At 60.8% G+C, this 14,965-nt stretch overlaps 2 protein-coding genes across 2 annotated transcripts; one reads left to right on the plus strand and one right to left on the minus strand.

Moving 5' to 3' along the window:
- The first annotated feature begins 308 nt into the window (after positions 1-308).
- On the plus strand, positions 309-2,964 carry Cisd3 (CDGSH iron sulfur domain 3). Its single transcript, XM_005394278.2, has 3 exons — positions 309-615; positions 1,027-1,146; positions 2,409-2,964. Exons 1-3 carry the CDS (start codon positions 502-504, stop codon positions 2,586-2,588), a joined length of 414 nt encoding a protein of 137 aa, XP_005394335.1. The 5' UTR covers positions 309-501; the 3' UTR covers positions 2,589-2,964.
- Positions 2,965-3,188: 224 nt separating this feature from the next.
- Pcgf2 (polycomb group ring finger 2) lies at positions 3,189-7,972 on the minus strand. Its single transcript, XM_013519275.1, has 9 exons — positions 7,824-7,972; positions 6,995-7,091; positions 6,707-6,762; positions 6,582-6,632; positions 6,350-6,458; positions 6,191-6,245; positions 6,015-6,110; positions 5,258-5,338; positions 3,189-4,823 (listed from the first exon to the last, which is right to left on the minus strand). The coding sequence occupies exons 1-9, from the start codon at positions 7,933-7,935 to the stop codon at positions 4,446-4,448; spliced, it is 1,035 nt and encodes a 344-aa protein (XP_013374729.1). The 5' UTR covers positions 7,936-7,972; the 3' UTR covers positions 3,189-4,445.
- Positions 7,973-14,965: the final 6,993 nt, after the last annotated feature.

Here is a 14,965-nt window from a genome sequence, read left to right on the forward strand (position 1 = left end):
CCTGGGCGGAAGCGAGGCTGCGGGCGGGCACCTGCTGGGCTTCCGGGCCGCCCCCTCCCTTGTCCCCTTCGCGGAGCAGTGCAGCGTCTTCCGGCCCACCCCAAGCCCAGGGCGGAGCGCAGAGCACTTGGGAGCCCGACTCTGCGAGCCGCGGCTGTGCGCGCGGAGAGGGCGGTCCTGCGGTCCCGCCCAGCCGATGGCCCCGCCCCCAGCTACCTGGCCCCGCCCCGAGCAAGCGCTAGCTCCGCCTCCTGGCCCCGCCCGCTCTCCGGCTCGCCCCAGCAGGGCCAAAGCCCCGCCCCGCGCCCGCCCCAGTCCGGGAGCGTCCGAGCCGCCGTGCGTTGTGGCCTCCTCGACCTATCGCGTCCCTTTGCAGCCCTTTCCGCAGCCGAGCGCTTACGGCGTGCCAGGACCTGCCCAGCAAGGGCCCTTCTGTGACCCCTCCCCTTATCCTCCGGCCTCCCCCCTCAGCCCGCGAGTCCGCCGCCTCCTCCCTCCGCGATGGCTTTCCGGCGTCCTCCCCTCTGCACCGAGTCAGTTTTTCTGTTTCCAAACCACATCTGCCTGCGTGCGTTGCAGAAGCTCGGCCAGAGGCGGGACATCACCTCCTGGCTGGTGAGTGGCCCCAGCGTCCCCGCTCCCCGCACACGTCCCCCAGTTCCAGAGACCCCCAGACACGGAACCAGGAAGGGACAGCCCTGCCTCAGCCTGCAGCGCTGGTCTAGGGCACGGGGACGTGGCGTGGACCAGGGCCCCGCGCGGAGAGCCGGCTTCCTTCCGCCGGCCGATGCAGGCCCCGGGGTGGTGGCCGCGCCTCCCAGCGCCGTGGGGGCTGGGGCTTGAGGGGGGACAGCTGGACTCCGCACCCCGATGCCTACATGGCCTCCACTCCTTGCTCTCTGAAGTCCAGGCTCCCTAGGTTGTCCTGGGGGATGTCCTCGCCGAGTGGCACCGGGGCCCGTGAGGGCCTGGACAGCCTGGGCAGGGCACGGGCTGACCCATAGGCCTGCATTCTTCTGGCCACAGGCCCGATGGTTCCCGAAAACCCCAGCCAAGGCCGTGGTGGCCCAGAAAGAGCCCATCAAGGTGGAGCTGGTGGCAGGGAAAACCTACAGGTGGTGCGTGTGTGGCCGCAGCAAGAATCAGGTGAGTGCGGAGGGGCTTCCTCTCCCGCCTTCCAGGGGCAGCTGGGCCGAGGCTCCAGGCAGAGGGACCCCGCGCGGAGCAGATTCTGCTGGGCCTTCCGTGTCCCCCAACCAGTCCCACCTCCCAAAACACCCTCCCCTTTCGCCACGAGGTGACTTTGCCTTCTCAGCCTGCCACCTGCTTGCTGCCTGGCAATCGGGAACCCTGCCCAGCCCAGGTTCCTAGCCCCGGGCCCTTTTTCCTTCCCTTGCAGAGTTCAGAACTGTGTCCCTCCAGCCATGTGGGTGGTGGCAGCAACCCTGGGTCCCCAGTCCCGCTTTGCTGCTGATTTGTGTAGCCTTTAGGCAGCTTTCCTGGCGGCAGAGTGTTGCTTGGGAAGCCAGCCAAGGAATGCTTGGGGGGAGGGGGAGGTGCTTGTGCCCGTGCCCCATGCCCTTTGGAACAGGTTGCCGATTTTTATTTGCACACTTCCTTCCGCCCTACCCTGACCTCAGCTCTGCCCCTAACTTGCACGGCACACCCCCTTTTGGGCCCGCGTTTCCAAGGGCCTGGCTCTGCCTGAGCCACTTCCAGGATGGACAGGGCACCGACTGGATCAGGCCGGCGCGAGGCTGGAGGCCGTGGCCTTGTCCGGGTCCCAGGCCCAGCTGTTTCCCAGAGCCAGACAACCACTCCTAGCTCACGCCAACCCCAAGTTTTCACCTGAGGGATATGCGGGAAGGAAATGAATTTCGTGGACCTGTGGAGACTCAGTCATTAGAAACAAAACCTGTGGTACAGACACTGCTGACCCCTGAGTCTTGTTCTGTCTTGCGAATAGCCCTTGTGTCCTGGCTTCTGGGTCCCCTCCAGACTAATGCTGTGAACACTGAACACCAAGATCATTTCTTACTACTACTATCCTCCTGCCTCAGCCTCTAGTGTGCTGACAGGTGTGTGCTATCACACCTAAGGAACATTACTTTTTTTGTTGTTTTTTTGAGACAGGATTTCACTGTGTAATTCAGGTTGGCCTTGAACTCACTATGTACCTCAGGCTGTCCTGGAACTCAGTGATCCTCCTGCCTCAGCCTCCCAAGTGCTGGGATTACAGGTGTACAGCACCACACCCGGTCATTAACTTTTATTTCTTCATGATAACCCTACTTCTCAAATTAAGGCAGAGGTGACAGAGTAGTCTAAGCTGTCCCACCCCAGAGCTTGGCCTCTAGAGAGGTCCCTGCTGTGGCAGGCAGCACTGACTTCTCTTTCTTTCCCTTCAGCCCTTCTGTGACGGCTCTCACTTCTTCCAGCGCACAGGCCTTGCCCCACTCAAGTTCAAGGCCCAGGAGACCCGCATGGTGGCCCTCTGCACCTGTAAGGCCACTCAGAGGCCCCCGTACTGCGATGGCACCCACAGAAGTGAGAAGGTGCAGAAGGCAGAAGTGGGCACCCCGCTCTGAGGCACCAGGTAGCCTTGGCTACAGGCCTGGCAGCCACCCCTTTGTGGGAAGGAAATCGAGTGCTGATCCCAAGAAGGGACCGTCCAGTCCCCACATCCAGCTGTGAATAAAGTGCCCGCTGTAACTGAGGTGCCAGTGCGTTCAGCCAGGAGTGGGTACCTGGTTCAGTGTGCTGGGGATAATGGCAATTATATGAAACAGGCAAGGCCAAGCATGCGTGTGATTCCGGCACTAGGGAAGCTGAAGCAGGACGATTGCCAAGAGTTTGAGGCTAGTGTGGGCTATGCAGTGAGTACAAGCCCAGAACTACATATACCAAGACCCTGCCTCCCAAAACAAAACCTAAAAATAAATAAAACAGCTGTCAATCAATCAATCAATCAGTCAATCAATAAATCAGCCACCAAGCCCACGAAGAGTCGTGTCCCTTGTGGTGACTAGTGCGACGCACAGGCAATGTCCCTGTGTGTGGGGGCTGAGAGTGCCTGGGAGCTCTGAGAGGAGAGGGGGCTTCCCTTCCCTTCTGTCCTGCCGCGGCCCGAGTCAGCTGCTCCCAGACAGAAGCCCCCCTCCCCTCCCTCACCCCAAAGAAGGACGGGCTCCGGAGAGTATGCAGCATTTATTACAAAGCCACGGATACAAATGTCCCAGGTGGGAGGATACAGTCACAGGTCCTCGGACAGGGCGCAGCACACAGACAAGCCCCTGGGTTGTGAGGTCTGGCGTCTCCATGGGACCCAATAAAGGGGGGGTGGGACCGGCTAGGCCCCGCCCAAGGTAGGCGTGGCACCGCTCAGGGGGCGGGGCCGGGGCTTCCTGGTTTGCTTCCTCTTGTGCTTCTAGATGGCTGTCACTGTCCTGACCCAGCCTCAGCTGAGGGTGGGAGGGCCGGAGGGCTATTTGCCTTTGACAAAGCCTGAGCTCTGTGCTTGTCACCTTTCCACCCCAAGAGAGACATTGCCACCTTGCAAGTGAGGGTTCCTGGGCCAGGCTAGCGCCCGGGGGTGCAGGGGTGCACAATGCTAAAGCCACACAGGGCCGCCCCAGGGCTGGCGCCGCTGGTGGCTCAGTCTCCTCCACACGGTTAGCCGGCACCGGCCGCTCACCTGGGGCGGGGAAGGCAGAACGATCTACTCCTTGAACAAAGCCAACAGCGAGTGAGGATGGGGAGACTCCTTGTCCACGCCCACCTGCTCCTCGGAACCAGGGACAAACTGCACTTGGGAAAGGCACTGTCTTCGCGATTCTCTGCACATTCAACAACGCGGGGCTGGGCAGGGGCAGGGCGGCAGCCCCGGTGGGGAGAGAACCTGTATCTAAAGCTCTGGGGCTCCCTGATAACCCATCTGCTCTGGGAAGCATATGGGGCAGGGCTTTACCAAGCCCCCAGGCTCCCTCGTGCCTACCTCCAGGCACCCCCAAAAAGGACAGAGGACAGCCGGGCCTGGTGGTCCACACCTGTAATCTCAGCACCTGGGAGGCTGAGACAGGAGGATCACCATGAGTTCAAAATCAGCCTGGGCTACATAGTGAGTTCATAGCCAGCCTGGACTACATAGCTAGTCTCAAAACAAAAAAAGTAGAGCACATTACACAAGACCCCACCTAAAAACGAACACCCCATCCTCACACATACACACACACATACAGTTTGTTTCTTGTGGAATTTAAATTAATCTGGTTGGTCCATAGAAAATAAGTATGTATATTTGGTTTTTCCTATGTACATATATATATAGATTTATTTATAAAACCCACCCCCCACCTCTACGGTGGGAAAAGCTGGGGAGTGGAAGAGGTGGAAAAAAGGGCCCAGAAAAAGTGAAGTAGAGAGGGGGGCCAAGGAGGGTCCCCTCCTCAAGTCAAGGGGGGCACAGGCACGCCGTTGACAGTCACCTTGCGCCCCCTGCTGGTGGAGGATGCGGTCTGCAGGCAGTTGGAGGCGGCCCCGTTGGCACTGGCCGAGGCCCCACCGGCTGTAGCAGGCGGGGTGGGGGAGGTAGGGTGGGTGGCTGGGGGCCCGTGGGAGCTGGGAGAGCCGTGGGAGGGGGTGGCAGGGCTGGGCAGGGAGGAGGAGGTGGCCGGCAGAGTGGCGGGACTGGGAGCCTTGTCACTGACGGACTCACACTCGGAGGCCCCGCTGGTGTTGGTGCCTTCCGACGGGGTGGGCAGCGTGGGCAGCGTGAGCCGCTTGCAGGCCGGCTGGACGCGGTACTTGAGGGGGAGGGGGCCGTTCTGCGCGGACAGGGAGGAGAGAGGCGGAGAAGTGGGGTCAGGAGCAGCACCCACGGGCCCCCCAGCCCCACAGCACAGCACCCAGCACAGGGACAGAGGGGCAGACTGCAGGCCAGGCCAGAGACAGGCACATACGACGATCCGGGGACAGAGACTTGCAGAGAAAATAGGAGAGATGGACATGGAGAGCATTCCCTCCTCCGAAGTCACCAGCTCTTTGAGGGGGTTGGTTTGAGAGGGTCTTGCTATGCAGTTCAGGCTGGCCTCAAACTCAGCAATCCTCCTGCCTCAGCCTCCCCAGTGCTGGGGCTATTAGCATGGGCCACCACACCCAGCTTTAAGGCCTGTTTCTGACCAGAGATCTGGCTACAGAACAGGCCAGAACAGCCCAGCAGGGGTCTCCTTCCCAGCCCCCCACCCACCCCACTGCTCACCCGCCGCCAGGGATAGATGTAGGCAATGTCCATGAGCGTGTAGTATTCCTTCAGGGGTTCATCGTCATACAGAACCTCCACCTGGGGACCGAAGGGGTCACCTGGTCAGTGACAGGGTTCTGGCTGTGGGAGCTGGGTGCATGGGAGGGCAGAGGTGTGCAGTGTTGGGGGGTCTGCACGTAGCCCCTTCTCTAAGGATCTGACATCTCTGCCACAGCTGGCCGAGCATAGCGTCTGACCGCCAGGCGGGAAGGAATCCCTGAAGATACCTCCTACATTACCAGCTGAGCCTCATTCCGCACTGCCCAGTCCCCTTTGGTCCAGAGGCCTTCTAGGGGGTTGCTAAAGTCAGGAGCAGTTGTAGACACCAGCTCTCCTCTGCTGCACGGTGCCCATCCAGGGGCATAGAAAAGCAGCTCCAGGAGTTCTGATCTAACTGGCGAGAGAGGCTGGGATCCCGTGCTACGGCCGTGGGACTCAGCGTCTGTCCTCTCACTGCCCCTGGGCTCTTGGTGTGATGCTCCGTGCCTGGGAGCTTGTTGGAAGAGCAGAACCAGCCACATGGGAATCTGCATTCTAACAAGAGCTCTGGGGATCAGGGCCATGCTCAAGGTTGAGAAGCCACTCTTAGAACTCCTGGGACTCCCATGGTCTCACTTTGTAGCCCAGACTGGCCTCGAACTCACAGCAGTCCTGCCTCAGCCTCCCGAGCGCACCGTGGCCTGGCGACACTCCCGTCTGGAGAAGGCCTGCTCACCTTGTACTTGCTGGGCACGTCCATCTTGTTGCGGAGGAACTTGGCGAGGTGCATGACGGTCATGGCAGCCGGGCATCGCAGGAAGCGCACCCCGGTCTGCTGGCGGAGGGCGCTGTGTCAGCTCGGCCTGGCCACTCCCTCCAGCCCAGCCTCGCCCCGGCCGGCCCCACACTCACCTTCTCCTTGTCCCCATCCCCATTCTCCAGGGGACCCTTCTTCTCGTCCCGGTCCCTGCAGCAGGAGGAGGGAGCAAGCTGGAGGGACCCTAAGGCGCTCAGCCCGGAGCCCGCCAGGGATGGGCCGCGGGGAAGGAGGGAGACCCGGTCCGGACTTGCCTGACGCCCTCGTAGAACTCGATGGAGAGGCTGACGATCTCGTCATCGCTCAGGGACCCCTTGTCCTGCTCCAGGACCTCCCCGCGGTCCTCGTTGGAGCCGTTGGGGACTGCAGGAGAGAGCTGGAGGGTTGGCCGGGGACAGGGAGGAGCTGCGCCCAGGACCTGGGGCCCTGCGGCCCGGCGGGGCGCAGCGGGGCAGTGGGAGCCGGGCCCGGCAGGAGCACACTCACCCTCTGTCAGCGGGTACGCCGCGTAGAAGTCGCGCCGCCGCTTCATCTCATCTGCAGGGAGGAAGAGCGGGGTGAGGGCCTCAGCCTGGGGGCGTACAGGGCAGGGCACGAAGGGTGCGTGGTACCTTTAAACAGCCCGGGGACCAGCTTGTACACGATGTCCTGGAGGGTCTTGTCAGATCTGGGGAGGGACACACAGGCCACCATCAGCCACCCTGCTTCTGTTGCTGTGGGCTCCCCAGCCAGCCACCTCCCCTCAGACACAGGCCTGGGCTCCCCTCCTCTGCCCGTCACCCCCTAGGCTCTCCCAGCCCACACACCAGAACCGGCCCCAGTGGGCCCATGCCCTGCTGGTAGGAACCCACAGCCCTGGCTGTGGAGGAGGATGGCCGGGGTGGGGCGGGCGGGCCCACCTGATACTCAGCAGCGGCCGGGTTTTGTGAACCTGCACGTCACACATCGGGCAGTACTTGTTCGTCTCCAGGTAGCGCACGATGCAGGTTTTGCAGACTAGGGCATGCAACAGAGAGAGACCGTCAGAGCCCTTCCCAGCCCATGCCCGGCCCCCACCCTGGCACAGCTCCAGGTGCCCAGCTCGTCTGCACCACGTCCCTGTCGCACAGCCCCACCAGAGGCCCCTCATGGTAACCCAGGGCTGCACCCTTGGCTTCTTCCCCTGTCCCTCCCGGGGGACTGTATCGGCATGTAGGAAGCTCAGTGGGGTCTCAGACAGCAGACCACTGAGCCCCAAGCCCTAGGCCCCCTGTTAAAACACCTCCAAGGCCCTGACCTCTTACAACCAGGCCCATGCGGCCAACAAGGGGCATCCGCATTTTCAGGGGTAAATTTCAGCCTCAGAGACTCAGGAGAGAACCAAGAGTTCTAGATTTGAGCCAGGCATGATGGCACACACCTGTAACCCCAGCATTCAGGAGGCTGAGGCAGGAGGATTGTCACAAGTTCAAGGCCAGCCTGAGCTACACAGTGAGAACCTGTCTCAAAACATAAAAATTCCCCCAAAAACATAATAAAAAAGGATTTCTAGATATGAGTCCCCAAAATGAACTCCTGTTTGGCAACTGCTCTGTCCAGACAGCTGCTCTGTGACCTAGGGGTCTTCAAGAGACACGTGCCCAGGTCTACTTTCCAATGGTGGGGGGCTGTGACCCAACGCCCTGCAGTCCTGCAGTCCTGCAGCAGCGGCCCCCTGCTGGCCCGAGGAGCAGCCCCACGCCCACTCACAGGAATGCAGGCACTCCACGATGGTGGTGGCGTCGATGAAGTAGCCCCCGCAGAGGGCACACATGAGGTGAGGGTTCAGCTCCGTGATTTTGATCCGTGTGGTCCGATGCATGATGCTGGGGTGGGGTGGGAAGCCAGGGAGTGTCACCCTGGAAAACAGAAGTAGAAGGAGAGGGGCTGGGGATTTAGCTCAGCGGCACTGCGCCTGCCTGGCGAGCGCAAGGTCGTGAGTTCGATTCCCCGTACTGGGGGCGGCGGGGCGGGGGGAGAAGTAGAAGGAGAAACTCAGAGATCTGGTAGCCCTGCTCTTACTCCAGCCACGCCTGAGTCACACCTAAGGGCAGCACTTCTCTGCCTGCAGGTGGGACTGGGCAGCGGCATGTGGCCCTCTGGGCATTCGCTGGTTGCTGGAGCCTAAAGATCCATTTGACATTTGAGCAACAGAAGCCAGGCACACCTGTTATCCCAGCACTCAGGAGGCTGAGGCAGGAGGATTGCCACAAGTTTGAGGACAGTCTGGGCTACCTAGTGAATTTAAGGCCAGCCTGTACTGCATGGTGAGACCTTGTCTCAAAAAAAAAAAAAACAAAAAAAACAAAAGCCAGTTGTGGTGGAAGCTGTAATCCTGGCACTCAGGAGGCTAAGGCAGGAGGATCACCATGAGTTCAAGGCCAGCCTGGACACTATATAATGAGGCCCTGCCTCAAAAAAAACTAAGGAAAAAGAACAAACCCAAACATCTGAGCAACACAGCCAGACAGAAACAGCAGGAAAGCCTGAAGTCTGACCATAAGAAAAAAACACTACCCGACTTTCCAGCGAGTGGGGGAGGCAGGCACAACATTGAGAAGGGTTTTTATCTTTATTTTTTGGGGGTGTTGGGGATTGAACCCAGGGCCTTGCATATGTTAAGCAACTGCTCTGCCCCTGAGTAGAGTTTTTTAAAATCTCCCTATCCCTATCCCCATCAACTGGCTGAACATTTATGGAGCATTAGGCAGTAGGAGGAAACTCCGATAATATGTCACTGCCTTCAACCTCAAGGAATCAAAGGGGAGAAGTCGCCCACCCTCCACCCCACTAGGCTCCTGGGTCATACAGCGAGGCCTCCTGCCTCTGCTCCAGGAAGCCTCCCTGGGAATGCCATGGACTAGCCACCCTAAGTGTGGAGGTGACAACCGTCCCATGTGTAGCCCAAGCCTCAGCACCACGCTCCTCTGAAGTTGCCAGGGACAGTCGGCTCCCTGAAGGCCATCGGGCGCTGACCACTTGGCTCCCAGGCCTGGCACTCAGGTGGATGAGAACGCCCCTCCTCTGCCCCAGGCTGGGAACATTCAGCTCTAGCTCCAGCCCGCCCCAAAGTCCAGGAGCCCAGGTCAAATGACTGCTAGTGCCCCGCGCATGGGAATCCCTCCTCTGTGCCCAAGACGGCCCAGTGGGCACATGTGTTCGGGTCCTCCCTTTGGTGCACACACAGGAATTTCCCTGCATGGGCACTGTCACCATTTCCAGCCCTAGAGACCCGGGTGCTACTTGTCCCCAGCCTGCCCAAGCGCTCGGCTAGGCTGGCAGGGCCAGCAGGTCAGCCCAGGGCGGCCCCAGATGCGCCTCAGGGCCTGCGTCTCAGGACAGATCCAACCTGCAGTCGGCCAGCCAGGCCACCTTCCCTCCCTCTTTCCCAGCAAGGAAGCCAGGGCGGGACCCGGGAGGGTGGCCAAGCCCAGCAGTCCTTTTACCACTCCTCACACCCTACTTTCTTTTCCAGCAAGATTTCTAAAGCCACAACACTGAGTTTTGGAGGACACGAAATTCACAGCCAGGATCAGCAGTTTCTATAGAGACCCCAGGATGAGCCTGGCCAAGGTCCCAAACAACCAGCAGAAGCCCAGGGCACCTGGCCAGAGATGGAGAGCGACAGACACACAAAGGACACACGCAGGAGAGAGACCCAAGTACGGTGCGACAGAGGGGAACCCGCCGGCCCAGAGGCAGGCGAGGACGGGCAGGCCCGGCCTGAGCAAGGGAGGGGGTCCCTGGCCCGCACAGGGTGGCCTTGGCCAGCCCTCCCTGCGTGGGTCCTCCTGCACAATTACACAGGAGGCCGCCCGCTGGCTACTCCACTGTTTGGGCGTTTCCATAGTAACCCTGGCCCTGGCAAGATGCCCAAATATTATTACAACCATCCGAGGAGAGAACAACTTCAAGCGGCTGTCCCTGGAGCGTGTGCAATCCCCACCAAGTGCAGATGGGTCGTCAGGGCCGCAGAGACAGTGTGGCCGCGCGTCCACGTCCAGATGTGTCCGCGCAGGATGTGCACGAAAGATGGACAACAGGGGCCCAGGCCTCGGGAGCACACCTTTGAACACCACAACACGCACGCGCACGCAGGCCCTTCACGCCGCCTTGGCCACCTCACTTTGGTCCACACAAGTGCCCCACTGCAAGCGGCTGCACCCCCCACCCTCTCCTTCCTGGAGAACTCAGGCTGCCCCCCTTGGACCAGGGCCGAGTGAGGAGGGGCACAGCGCTCCTCCTGCTCCCCCTTGCATCCCAGGAGACCTGGAAGGCCACCTTGGGGTGAGGGTGGGGGAAGCACTGATTGGCTTCTCACCTGATTGCCATGGTTACCCGTGGAGCAGGAGGCAAGAGCAACAGTAAACAGGAGCCGCTTCCCCACAGCATCCCTCCCCCTCCCGGCCCGAGTGGGGGCCACATTCCTCCCTGACACCCAGGTCCGACCCTGGGGAAAAAGAGGGAAGACAGCTCCCCAAAACCAAGAAAGGGGACGGAGGCCATTTGGCAGTGACCTCAGGGGAGTGCAGGGGTGCTTTTTCTGGGGGGACGGGTACTGGGGATTGAACCCAGGGTCTCTGCACTGAGCTATATCCGAAGCCCTTTTTAAAAACTTTTTTGAGGGGGGCCGGGGACTAGCTAAGATTCTAAGTCACCCAGATTGGGCTTGAACTTGCAATCCTCCCGCCTCAGACTCCAAGAGTGCTGGGATAATAGGTGTGTGAAGGCTCCAGCAGAATTTAACAAGCCAAGCCAGTTCTGACTACATTCACACGGAGTTCTAAAATTTTCTTTCTTTTTTGTTTTTGTTTTTTCTGGTACTGGGAATCGAACTCACGACCTCGCCAGGCAAGTGCTGTGCTGAGCTAAATCCCCAGCCCCTCTTTTTTTTTTTTTTTTTTTAAGAAGAGGTCTCACTATGCAGTTCAGGCTGGCCTCAAACTCACAGTGATCCTCCTGCCTCAGCCTCCTGAGTGCTGGGATTATAGGCATGCACCACCATACCTGGCTACCACGCAGAATTCTAGATCCCAGTCTCTCTCCCCACACTTGGCACAGCCTCTGCCTCAGCAAGGGTCCAGGACCCTCAATATCTTCTGCCCCCCATGCATACCGTGAGCTCCTTAGGTGGCCCCAAGTGGGAAAGCTGTCAACACCCAAGTGCCCTCCACACCTCTGTCCTAATGGCCACTGGCCCCCAAGGAGGCCTCTCCTGTCCGCTGCCTCACTGTCTCCTGGACAACAGCTACTGTGCTCAGCCTGCCTTCTCCTGCTCCATGGCAGGACTCTCCAGGTCTTGGAAGGGTCACCGAAGGTCACACTCAGATAGCAGAGGCAGAATGATCTTAGAAAGCATGCTGGGTCCGAAGCCACCCAGCACAGCAGCGTGGTCCTGGGACAAGGTTCCGCCTACCTCCTGCGCTGGTGCTTTTCCCGGGCTGCCAGGCAGGGCTCCCCACTGGCAGCCTAACCCCATCAGGTGGGGGTGGTTACCTGGCGTGCAGGAGACCCCAAGGTGGACCTTCAGGGCGCGAGAGGGTCCCGACTGGCCACCACGGACCCTCAGCACCCATTCTGCCTTGAAGGAATAAGAGAGGGCAGCTGGGGCAAGACGGAGGGCAGCGCTGCCGCTCAGGCCCTGCTCTGAACCTCTCCCGCTCCGTTGCCCGGGGTTCCAGGCTACCCGGGCTGCCCTGGGACACTGTAACTCTCCACTCAATTTTCCCAGATCTTTTTCTTTTTTCCCTCAGTACTAGAGGTTGAACCCATGGCTTTCACACTGAGCTACATGCCCAGTCCTTTTTTATTTTGAGACAGATTCTCACTAAATCACTTAGTTGCCCAGGCGAGGCTCAAACTTGTGAGCCTGCTGTCTCAGCGTCCCAGACTGCTGGGATTACAGTTGTGCATGACCATGCTGAGCTGTCCCCTAATCACGGACATTGGCTCAGGGCCCTGCTTCCTTGTGTGTCCCCTACAAAAAAAAAAAAAAAAAGGAAAAAGGCCTCAGGCTTCCTGAACCTGGCCTTATTCTATCTACCCCACCCCTCCTTTCCCATCTCTCAGCGCCTAAGATCAAAGACAAAACCCCAAAATCGACACACACAGTAACAAACTGCCGGGCACGCCCCCTCCATCTCCCACACTCAAACACACAGGGCCAGGCAGACTGGGAGCCGCACGCGCACACCCGCACACACCCAGCCCACCCCGACATCCCTGCTCGAAGCCATCCCTCTGTGCGTCCCTCCCGGGGTAAATGAGAACCTTCGGCTTCCGGCAACAATGGCAGCTCAGCCGCCACCCCCTCTGGGGCAGGCGGCACTGACCTGCACGAAGAAGCAACCTCTTCCCCTTCAGGCGCTCTCCGTTCCCACGGCAACGGCTACATCAACCAAGCTCTGCCCGGAGACCCGGACAGCCGTGCGCCCCTTCCTGCCCACCTCCCAAGACTTGACCCGCACGGGCCGAGACCCGGGGCTGGATCCCCAGCTACGCTCCCCGCCTCTTCCCAAACACACTTCCAAGGCCTCAAGCCCCAACCTCAAACCAGGGGATCCCCTGGGACCACCTCCCTCCCCCTCAAAACCTCTAACAGAGCTAGCTTTATACTCTTTCTCCAACTACTGTAGTAATAACACCTCTGGCGAGGCGGAGGGAGGGCCGAATCGGAGTTTCAGGAACAGCGCGAACTGTGAGAGGCCAGAGCAGGAGGCCCCTCCCCAGCCAGGGGAGCCCCAAAGAGTCTGAGGCAGCGTGGGGGGCGGAGCAGGGGTGCTGGGAGACAAAGACCCCAGGAAAGCCCGCAGAACACTTCTGCAGGATTTCTAGGCAAATTCGCCCACCCGCGGAGCCTCCAGCCCACCTCCGGGAGGGGAGGAATTCCGGGCAGACCGGGGCAGCAGGGAGGAAGGGGCGTGCCCCAGCCGGAAGGGCCAGGGGTCCCCGGCCTTGGGGAGAGCAGCTAGGGGACCTGAGAGGGGAGGAGGGGACGGCGCATCAGACCCCCCCCCGGTCCCCCGATGGTGACGGGAACCGGCACAATAATCTCTCCAGGAGCCCGGGTCAAGGATCAGGACCCCGTGACCGGCTGCCCGCGCCCCCTTCCCGGGAGCCAAACTTTCTGCGAGGCTCCTGGAGGGGTCGGGAAAGGGCGGGGCGCCCGCACAGGACCCTGGAAAGGGGGAGCTGGGGGAGGCGTCCCGAGGAGGGGACCCAGGCGGGGAAGGGCGCCCTCCTCCGGCCTCGTGGCCACCAGAAAGCCGGGTCCCCTGGCTCCTGGCCGCAAGTCCGCGCGCGTCCGCGACGCCCCGCGTCCACAGGAAAGGCGCCCGCTGCGCAGACCTTTCGGGGTCATCGGCTGGAGCCAGGGGGCGCGCGGGCTGGTGGGGAGGCGCGGAGGGCAGAGGGCCACCCCCAGCGTGTCCCCCCGGAGCGCTCGGGGACGCCCGAGACCCTCCCCCTCGCCACCTCGGGCGCCAGGTCGACCAGGGCTGCTGCACAAAGAGGGGGTGGTCGAGGGCGACGCCGATCCGCGGAGAGGGGAATCCGCTTCGGCCATCTTGGAAGGAGGAGAGGGAAAGGGACGGAAAGAGGGGAGAAAGGCAGGCGCGGGCCGGGGGCCGGGGGCCGGGGGCCGGGGGCGGCGGCGGCAAGGCGGAGAGAGGAAAGCGGGGTCCAAAGCCAGCAGTCGCCACGGTGCCGGGCAAGCTCGGGCAGCGTCCTGGGCTGCTTCCTCCTGGGGTTGGGGCCGCCCCAGCCCCCGCGCCGCGGAGTGGCGTTCGTCGGCGTCCTCGTAGTGGGGCGGCCCGTCTGGTCCCCCGAGTCGCGGGTGTGACCTTGGGATTTAAAGTAGCATCTTGGTCGAGCTTGTAGGCTTCGTGACGTCTTAGGCAAACCTTGCTGCTTTCTCCTCCGTGTGATACATGACAGCGTTGTACCGGGTCCCGGGAAGCGCTGTCACTGTGGAGTAGCACTTCCCAACCCCTTTCCTGGGTTGTCGGTTGTCAGAGACAGCTGACATCGGCTCTGGGGGCACGGAGTGGCTTTTAAGAGGCGGATGCAAAGAGCTTGGCGAGGCCGAACTGGAGTTGCAGGACCCCCCGCAAGCCCAGCTCCCTGCTGGCCCAAAGTCTGGCAGTGCTATCGACCGCGTGTCTCTGCCAAGCCGGGTTCCCGGAATCCCTGCTGGCCTAAACCCCACCACCCCCCTTGGCCAGGTGAACTTCACTGTAGACCAGATCCGGGCCATCATGGACAAGAAGGCCAACATCCGCAACATGTCTGTCATCGCCCACGTGGACCACGGCAAGTCCACGCTGACGGACTCTCTGGTGTGCAAAGCTGGCATCATCGCGTCCGCTCGCGCTGGCGAGACCCGCTTCACTGACACCCGGAAGGATGAGCAGGAGCGCTGTATCACCATCAAGTCAACGTGAGCTCCTGACAACCTCTGGACCTTGGTGGGGAGGACTGGGGCCCGGACCGGGCGCCTGAGGCCTGCCGGGACTGAGCCTCTGGGGCAGGGCTGTTGGACTAGGGGGAGTTTGAGGGGCAGTTGGCAATGCCTGAAGACCCGTTGCCAGTCATGTTCTTGAAGGGGGGTTTCAGTGGTATGTGGGGACACCCTGTAAATTTGTGAATTGCAGAGGACATCACTGCTGGTTCCTAGTATAGCTTGATGATAAAGCGCAGTGATGTGGTTGTTGTCTTCAGATGGTGGTTTGACATATGTTTTTTTTGGGGGGGGGTCTTTATTTATTTATTTTTTGTGGAGTTCAGACTGGCCTTGAACTCACTTTGTAGCCCAGGCTGATTTCAAACTCTGAATGGTCCTCCTGCCTCAGCTT

This window comes from Chinchilla lanigera, unplaced genomic scaffold, assembly GCF_000276665.1.
Source record: "Chinchilla lanigera isolate Chin_1 unplaced genomic scaffold, ChiLan1.0 scaffold00050, whole genome shotgun sequence".
Classification (NCBI taxonomy): domain Eukaryota; kingdom Metazoa; phylum Chordata; class Mammalia; order Rodentia; family Chinchillidae; genus Chinchilla; species Chinchilla lanigera.

Bases quoted from the DNA above. Each gene is read 5' to 3' on its own strand.
- Cisd3 (XM_005394278.2), top strand. From the start codon at position 502: ATGGCTTTCCGGCGTCCTCCCCTCTGCACCGAGTCAGTTTTTCTGTTT. The intron at 616-1,026 runs GTGAGTGGCCCC...TTCTGGCCACAG, and splicing joins GGGACATCACCTCCTGGCTG to GCCCGATGGTTCCCGAAAAC. The intron at 1,147-2,408 runs GTGAGTGCGGAG...CTTTCCCTTCAG, and splicing joins GTGGCCGCAGCAAGAATCAG to CCCTTCTGTGACGGCTCTCA.
- Pcgf2 (XM_013519275.1), bottom strand. From the start codon at position 7,935: ATGCATCGGACCACACGGATCAAAATCACGGAGCTGAACCCTCACCTC. The intron at 6,459-6,581 runs GTGAGTGTGCTC...TCTCTCCTGCAG, and splicing joins GGCGTACCCGCTGACAGAGG to TCCCCAACGGCTCCAACGAG. The intron at 5,339-6,014 runs GTGAGCAGGCCT...TTCGGTCCCCAG, and splicing joins ACGTGCCCAGCAAGTACAAG to GTGGAGGTTCTGTATGACGA.